At 37.6% G+C, this 9,267-nt stretch overlaps 2 protein-coding genes across 2 annotated transcripts; both read left to right on the top strand.

The window, feature by feature from the left end:
• Window positions 1-1,711: 1,711 nt before the first annotated feature.
• HELRODRAFT_145149 (hypothetical protein) lies at window positions 1,712-2,116 on the top strand (the record flags this gene model as incomplete). The annotated part of the gene is made up of 1 exon (XM_009029689.1): window positions 1,712-2,116. A coding segment is annotated over one exon (405 nt), but the record flags the coding sequence as incomplete, so codon positions are not given.
• Window positions 2,117-4,085: 1,969 nt separating this feature from the next.
• Window positions 4,086-7,396, top strand: HELRODRAFT_180381 (hypothetical protein; the record flags this gene model as incomplete). The annotated part of the gene is made up of 3 exons (XM_009029688.1): window positions 4,086-4,983; window positions 5,110-5,359; window positions 7,375-7,396. 3 exons carry the CDS (start codon window positions 4,086-4,088, stop codon window positions 7,394-7,396), a joined length of 1,170 nt encoding a protein of 389 aa, XP_009027936.1.
• Between the last annotated feature and the right edge of the window lie 1,871 nt (window positions 7,397-9,267).

The raw sequence follows: 9,267 nt of genomic DNA, 5'->3' as shown, positions 1-9,267 counted from the left end.
CGATTCATTCGGGTAGCCGACCCCCGGTCAACCCAGCCGTCCATCCTTTCGAGGTTAGTAAATGGGTAGACGACGTAAGTTGTCGCATGTTGGCCGGCGAGATGGCTCAGTGGTTCAATGGCGTGCTGAGTCAAACATCTCAATGGCTATCACAGTGGCGTCACTAGGGGGGTGCGGGGGGTGCGGACCGCACCGGGTGACACCCTCACAGGGGGTGACACCAAAATATCACTGTATATGTTTTTATGTCCCTCCATGAAATTATTCTTATCATTAATTCAGCCTAACCCGCCCGGCGCCCAGAAATGTATTATGAATAAAATTTTTTTCGTTCAAATCATTTTTGTATTCGACATTTATACCATTCAAATTCGACGTCCGAATTATTAAGCGCCGCGGCCGAGCACATTTAACTTGTTCGTATTTATAAATTTTGCTAAGAATGCTGTATGTCTATGGGGTGTCATGAGAGGGGTGACACCATGAGTTACCGCACCGGGTGACGCCACTGGGCTATCATATACTCAGCGTATATGATGCGGTGCTCGCGCGTGCACATAAAATACATGTGTACGTCGTGTAAAAAGGATAAACAGTTTTTGGGGCGAAAGATGGCTTCTTCATATCATTGGTTGAAGATATGAATATTGAAATAATATATATGTATATTATATATGTTTTAATATATTTATGACTTTCCATAGTTTCAGACAATCTTATATTATTGCTAACTTGACTAACTTGCACGTGTATGCTTTTTGTCGACTAACGTGTCTTCTAATATTTCAATTAACGTTTCTTTAATAAACAATTATATTGTTATAACCGTGCTATCGAACGCACTAGAGCATTCTAGAATATGCTAGAATCGGACCATCTAGAAGAATCTAGAAACGACGCTTGCGAAGAGTATATAAGGAGCGCTCGTCGCAAGAGGATTAGCGATTAGTGAAATCCGTGATTAGTGAAATTCGTGATTTTGCAAATTCGTGACTTTGTGATTAGCGATTCGGAGAATTATTTAAAGCGATATTTGATTTGTTTTGTTGACGTTGTTATAGCGATAGATTTTGAACAATTTAAAAGTTAATTGCTGTGTTAATTTGAATTTGCTAGAAATTAACGATTAGTTGATTTCTTGGCAAAACTTTACATTAGCGCCTCAATGCAAACAAAAAATCGAGAGAGTGATGTAAATGGAGGGTATTGAATACTACGCAAATAGGTGTAAAAGTGAATTTATGTTAATAACGCTAAATGAATTAGAGTGAATTTATATTAATAACGCTAAATAAACAAATTGTTGTTCAGGTTTAACTTTTTTTTATTAATTATTGTTATAGATAAATATATAACATGAATTAAAATTTTTATTTCCAAAATGTAATGTTAGGAAATAATTTTTCAAAATTGATTGGCTTATTTAAAATTGAATATATAATAAAATTATATAAAAATTTTAAATTCAAATTATAACAATTTCTAATAAATGTTTTCAAAAATATAGTAACCAAAATAATTTTATCGAACAAAAATGAAATTTTTAAAATATTTGAATTTTCGTCTTCCAAAAATCTATATCGCGACTTCCGAGTCATTTGATTTGGCGCTTTATCTCAAGTTTGTTTATTTTGTAGTTCCTTTTTTTTTTATCATGAATCAGGTAGACAGGGTTAATGCGTTGACGGTCGCGGATCTGGTCCTGAAGGACGAACGGGAGACAAGGCAATGGCTCAGACTGAACGGGTTGTTGTATCAAGAAATGATCTGTGACAATTGCGGCAGTGATATGACTGAAATTCCTTATCAACCGGGCGTTGATGGCGTAATTCGGCGCTGTCCTCTTCATGGCTGTCAAAAAAGAACCACCATACGGAAAGATTCCTTCTTTGAAAAGAGTCACGTTCAATTAAGCTTGTTGGTTCGTTTAATTTACTATTGGGCTTGGAGCACACCGGTAAAAACAGCATGTCGCGAGTTGCAGCTGAGCACAAAGACTGTAATTGATTGGTACAACTTTTGCCGTGACATTTGTATCTACAAATGCGTAGATCAAGTTGTACCTATAGGTGGCCCAGGAACAATTGTTGAAATTGACGAGTCAAGAATTGTTAAGGCTAAATTTCAATGAGGGAGAAACGTCAATTCGAGAGAAGGTTGGATTTTCGGCGGGATCGAACGAGGTACCAGACATTGCTTTATGGAGGAGGTTCAGGCCCGGGATGCACAAACGCTATTACCATTAATAGCAAAATGGATTGCACCAGGAACAACCATAGTTTCCGATGAATGGCGCGCCTACAGCCAGCGGGCTACATCCATTGGACCGTCAATCATTACCAAAATTTTGTTAACCAGAGAAATCCATTGGCTCACACGCAAAATGTGGAATCATTGTGGGCTAGATTGAAAATAAAGATGAAATACATGTATGGTACCTCGAAAAACCTCAGGCCCACTCACTTGGCAGAATTTGTTTGGCGTGAACGTTATGGCCAGATGCCGTTTGGAAATATTATTGTCCACATCAGAAAAAAAATAAACATCTGTTGATAAAGATGATGCTGATGGCGGTGATGATGATGACAACTAAACGGCCCTTTTCAGGGCCACCCTTCTGAAAACTAAACGGCTCTTTTCAGGGCCACTCTTCTGAACGAAGTCTACCTGCTAAGCATGGCTCGAAAAAATATAATTTTAAACATCGTGGAAGCATATAATAAAATAAGAAATTACTACCTAAACGCTTTTATTCAAATATTGTCAGTTAATTTTGGTGTCTACGCGTCACGATGCATAGAAGTATACATTAATGCCTACGTGGTTAATTTTGTTTTTAACTGCTTGCAAAAAATGCACGGAACTTTATTTCAATACCTGCTAGTTAATTTACATGCTAAAACACTTTCAAATAACTGCAAGTAAGTTTATTTTAATGCCTACCGTACGAAAAGATGCAACAATATGCCTACAATGTATATAAACTTCTCATTAAAAGCATGCCGAAATTGCGATTTTAAAACTACAAAGTTATTAAATTATTGAGACAGTTAAAAATATGTTTTAATTTTATATTTTTAAAACTTATTTTCACTATTAGTATTTCATTTCAAATCATCAATATTTTTTATAAATCTAATAATAATTAACAGTGGTAATATACATGTTAAAATACGTGCAAATAAAGGCATGGAAGTTTATTTTAATGCCTACATGTTAAGTTTCATATATGTTAAAATTCATGCAAATAAATGCTTAAAGTTTATTTTAATGCCTCATGTTAAGTTTTATAAGTTAAAATTCGTGCAGATATATGCTTACAAGTTTATTTTAATGCCTCATGTTAAGTTTTATATGTTAAAATACGTGCAAATAAAGGCATGGAAGTTTGTTTTAATGCCTACATGTTAAGTTTCATATATGTTAAAATTCATGCAAATAAATGCTTAAAGTTTATTTTAATGCCTCATGTTAAGTTTTATAAGTTAAAATTCGTGCAGATATATGCTTACAAGTTTATTTTAATGCCTCATGTTAAGTTTTATATGTTAAATTTCGTGCAAATAAATGCATGAAGTTTATTTTAATGTCAACTGCACATAACCATGCAAGCATGTGAGTTTACTTTAATGCCTACAATGTAAAAACTTTATCTTTAAAAGCATACCAAAATTACGATTTTAACGCTAAAAAGTTATTAAATAATTGATGACTATTAAAAAGATGTTATATTTTACTATATTTAAAAATTATTTTCAGTATTTCACTTTAAATCATAAATAATTTTATAACTCTAATATTTAATAGTCTTAATATCAATTAACTTTTAGACATATTAACGCTTTAACCTACTCTCACTTTCACTTATTATCTCGAATTTTGTTTGCATTGAGGCACTAATGTAAAGTTTTGCCGATTTCTTCTGTAAATAAAGTTTAATAACTAATAACTGTTTGGAGTATTTTATTCAATCGAAGATTTGAACCCGTCGCATCGTAAATCGGTTACGACAGCGAGTATTATAACATTGATGTCAGAAGTGGGATCTTCGACCAGCGAATTACTACTCATAGAAAAAGAACACGATGTCAAAACTGTGTGGTTTGAACGTAGTTCAGCTACGAAAAGAACTACAGAAACGAAGCCTTGTCACAAGTGGCAACAAAAAAGTACTAGTAGCACGTCTGAAAGAAGCTCTCATTGACGAAGGTAAGAACCTAGACGAATTCAAGTTTGATGGTGCTGACGAAGACAATGAAATTAGCACAGACACGTTTACAACCGCTAAAATGATGGAACTTCTGCTTAGTATGTCAACTGAAATAAAACAACAGATCAAGGAACAGTTCGAACAGATCAAAGAACAGTTCGAACGACAGACAGAGGAGTTAAAGCAGATCAAGGACCAGCTAAAACACGTAAAATTGGAAGTGGCAGAACAGATTGAAAAACAGTCAACAAGAATAGAAATGATCGAGCAGAAACTTGATCGTCAGACCGTTGAGGTAGATCACAAGATAGACAAATTGAAGCGAGAATTGGAGCAATCCAAAAAAATGGCCATGCCGTTAGATCACGCATCCGGAAGAACTTTGAAGGTACCAGCATTTGACGGAGAGATGTCCTGGAACGTTTATAAAACCCAGTTCGAAGCAGCGGCAGCTAGTAACTGTTGGAACGGAAAAGAACGAGCAACAGCACTGATACTGGCCCTGCGAGGTTCAGCAGCAGAGGTTCTTCAGACGATTCCGGCGGAGAACCACTTCAACTATGAAGTTCTGGTTAGTGCGTTGGATTTACGTTATGGTGAAGAACACATGAAACAGATTTATTGGTCTCAGCTTAGAAACAGAACGCAACGATCTGGTGAATCCATTCAGCAGCTGGCACAAGATATCGAACGGTTGACATTGCTGTCGTATCCGACATCAGACCCCGAGCATAGAGACGAAACTGCCCTGGATACGTTTATCAAAGCCCTTCGTGATTAGGAACTCAAGCAATCCCTTCTCTTGTCAGATAAACGAAAACTCAAGGATGCCGTTGCGCACAGTCTCACTTTTGAATCGGCAAAGCAAGCATCAAAAAGTGACGTACGTCTACGCCAAGTACATGAAGAATGCTCTTGCCAGAAGGTGGTTGTGAAACGCGAACCCCAACAGCATGGTGTACCCCAATGCTGGATTTGTGGTGAAAAAGGCCATCTACGTCGTGATTGTAAACACCGCCTAAAAGATATCTACTGCCGAAATTGCGCGACAAGATGGCGCAAAAGAAGAGAAGATGATCCTGTATCACGATCGGCCCCTTCGTTAGAAGGGGCGGAAAAACTAATAAGAGCCAACTTTGTGGGGCAGAGGTTGGCTAGTAGAATTGACGCCCCCAGTACCGTAATTAACGTTTCCAGACTACATCGAAATCGAAACGACCTATGGCTGAACGGAAAAGTTGATCAACGAGAATGTGTAATTACAGTCGACACCGGAGCAACAAAATCGATTTTAAGATCTGATTTGGTACCCAATCTGAAGAAAGAGACTTCTAACAAATACATCCTTCGAACAGCTACCGGAGGAACAACTCATAGTAATGCTGATGCTCTCTCACGTCGACCATGTTTACCAGGATGCAAATATTGCTGTCGTCACGAGGAGAAGATACAATCGGAAGACATAAGGGCAACAACAATATCAGCGGATGACGGTTGGACACCGACGGATCTTGCTGATGCACAGTTTGCGGATGAGGACCTACAACATCTGATCACATGGAAGAAGGAGGGCAAGCGACCGGACTGGCAAAGCATCTCAGAATATAGTGCCGTGTTAAAGGTGGGACTCTTTGTATTTAGAGGGAAACGAAACGAAAATGGGAATCAGCTGATGGATCAAAACACCGCATGCAAGTTGTAATACCAAGAAGTAGAACGACCGAAATCCTTGATGAAATGCATGGCGGCCCTTCTGGGGGACATTTAGGAGTGAACAAGACCCTTGACAAAATACGAGAAGGATTCTACTGGCTTCACGTTAGAGAAAATGTAGAGAGGTGGTGTCGAAAATGTAACACATGCGCTTCAGTCGAAGGACCCAAAAGAAGGCTAAAAGAAGCAATGCAAATCTACAATGTTGGTGTCCCCTTTGAACGGATTGCTATAGATATTGCTGGACCCTTTCCGGTATCAGATTAAGGAAACCGTTACATTCTGGTTGTAGCGGACTATTTCAGCAAATGGCCTGAGGTGTTTCCAATACCCAACCAAGAAGCATGTACTGTCGCTGAGGAAATTGTACTCAATTGGATTAGTCGATATGGTGTCCCATTAGAACTCCACTCAGATCAAGGTCGAAATTTTGAGTCACAACTGATTGGTGAAATGTGCAAGCTGCTGGGTATAAACAAAACTCGAACGACACCTCTTCACCCACAGTCTGACGGTATGGTGGAACAATTTAACCAAACCCTGATTGAACATCTGGCTAAAGTAGTCGACGAAAATCAACGGGATTGGGATCGTCATATACCATTGTTTCTTATGGCATACCGGAGTGCTATCCACACAACTACTGGAGAAACGCCATCAAAAGTTCTGTTTGGGACTACCTTAAGAACTCCAGCTGATATGAAATATGGCGTACCACCTGAACCACACCAACCATTAACAGAATACGTGGATAATCTTCGACAACGATTAAACCATATCCACCGTTACGTACGCCTTAAAATTATGAAAAACATGGAGGCGGCCAAAACCAGATACGACTTGAAAGGAAGCAGTGGCGGTTTTGCTGTACAACCCACAGCGGAAGAAAGGACGTTCTCCAAAGCTCCAGCAAGGGTGGGAAGGACCTTATCAAGTCATCACCCGCTTGAATGACGTCGTCTACCGTATTCAGAAATATCGGAAGCCGAGAGCAAGAATGAAGATCGTTCATTTGGATAGACTGGCTCCGTACCATGCGGACACCGGAACGAAAGCTGTTCGGGACGAACAGAACTAAGAAGGGGGTAATGTTATAACCGTGAACATTCTAGAATATGCTAGAATCGGACCATCTAGAAGAATCTAGAAACGACACTTGCGAAGAGTATATAAGGAGCGCACGTCGCAAGAAGATTAGCGATTAGTGAAATCCGTGATTAGTGAAATACGTGATTAGTGAAATTCGTGATTTTGTAAATAGCGATTCGGTGAATTATTTAAAGCGATATTTGATTTGTTTTATTGACGTTGTCATAGCGATAGATTTTGAACAATTTAAAAGTTAATTATTGCGTTAATTTGAATTTGCTAGAAATAAACGATTAGTTGATTTCTTCTGTAAACAAAGTTTAATAACTAATAACTGTTTGGAGTATTTTATTCAATCGAAGATTTGAACCCGTCGCGTCGTAAATCGGTTACGAGTATTATAACAATATGATGAAACATCAAATGTAGTTTGTGCACGTCAGCCAGTAATCAAACACTGAGAGACAACACTAAGTGGTATATTGAAAATGGAGCAACAAAGCACCTAACGAACAATCCAGATAATTTTGTTACTTTTGAGAAGTTTGTCGCACCATATTCTGTTCAAGCTGCAGGAAAAGAAGTTCTTGCTGCTGTGGGTAGAGGCGAAATAATTATGCTGTAAATAAATAACAAATAAATAACAAACTCAAACACTGAGAGACAACTCTCAGATGTCTGGTATGTGCCAAATATAGGTAGAAACCTGTTTTCCATATTAGCCGCACAAGATAAAAATTCAAAAAACAGCAAGTTTGAATCTTATGCAACCAAATGTCAACTCAGTATAAAGAACCGAGTGGTAGTACAAGGGACAAGACGAGTAGATGGTTTCTTGTATGAGGTAAACTTGATTTCATTAACTCCAGAGACACCGGCTGAAGTGAATATAGTCAGTAAAAATTCAATAGTGCAGCTCTACCATGAACGTTTTGGTCCAAGATAACCGTCACATAAAGAATGTTATAGAAAAGGAGTTAAACATTAAAGTTCATCTTGACAAGGATTTGTGTGAACCATGTCTCTATGGTAAAGCACATCGGTTAAAATTTGGCAAGAGAAATGCAACCAATAAACCAGGTGAACTACTATCAGCAGATGTTTGTGGTCCTTTCAGTACAGAATCATTTAATAGTAAACGATATTTTGTCGTTTTCAAAGATCATTTCAGCAAAATGAGGTTCATTTCTTTTCTTAGACACAAAAATGAAGTGAAACAGGCACTACAAAATATTTTGTCTCAAGCAGCGACTCAAGGTCATAAAGTAAAAGAATTTTTGAGTGACAATGGGGGTGAGTTTGACAACGAAGAAGTCCGAAACATCCTGCGCAGCCATGGAATCACGCAAAGACTAACAGCACCATATACACCTCAACAAAATGGTGGTAGTGAACGTGAAAACAGAACAATAGTAGAAATGGCACGCACATTGAAGTACTCAAATCCAGATTTTGAATTTCCAGTCGCTATGTGGGCTGAATTATGTTCAACTGCAGTATATTTATTTAATCGAACAGGCAAGTCGTCGATTGAAGATAAAAGCCCATTTGAAATTTGGACAGGTAAAAAGCCGAGAATTAACTATTTGAGAATAATTGGCTCTACATGTTTTGTTCACATACCTGATCAAAAACGTCAAAAAATGGATAAGAAAGCCATAAAAGGTTACCTTGTTGGTTACGATGGTGACGAACGCTATCGTATATGGCTCAAAAATCAATATAAAATGATATTCTCAAGAGATGTAGTTTTCCAAGAAAAACCTATGAAATGTACAACATCATTTGAACATCAGACTCAAAAAGATTTTGCAACAGATCCTCAAATCAATTGCAAATCAGAAAATGACTCGAGTAGTAGAAATGATGATTCAAAAGAAGAAATTACAGATGACACTGAGAAGATTATAGATAATTCAGTTAAAGTTCAACTCAGAGATAGGTCAAGCTTGCAGAAACCTAAGAAGTTAGATGATTATGTGATGCAGGCTGAGACATATTTATTAGATGTACATGAACCAGATACATACGAAGAAGCCATTCAAAGCAGGGAAAGTAAATATTGGAATGATGCCATGAATAATGAAATTAATTCATTAAACAAAAATAGAACTTGGGAACTTTGTGAGCTACCCAGAGGAGCTAAAGTTATTCCATGTAAATGGGTTTACAAAATAAAAACCTTGCCAGACGGAAGTGTAGATAGATACAAGGCAAGACTTGTGGCAAAAGGATTTTCTCAACGACAAAATGTA

Source organism: Helobdella robusta, assembly GCF_000326865.2.
Source record: "Helobdella robusta unplaced genomic scaffold HELROscaffold_61, whole genome shotgun sequence".
Taxonomy (NCBI): domain Eukaryota; kingdom Metazoa; phylum Annelida; class Clitellata; order Rhynchobdellida; family Glossiphoniidae; genus Helobdella; species Helobdella robusta.
Note: the sequence above shows the minus strand (reverse complement) of the source record. Positions and strands in the feature narration are given on the sequence as shown.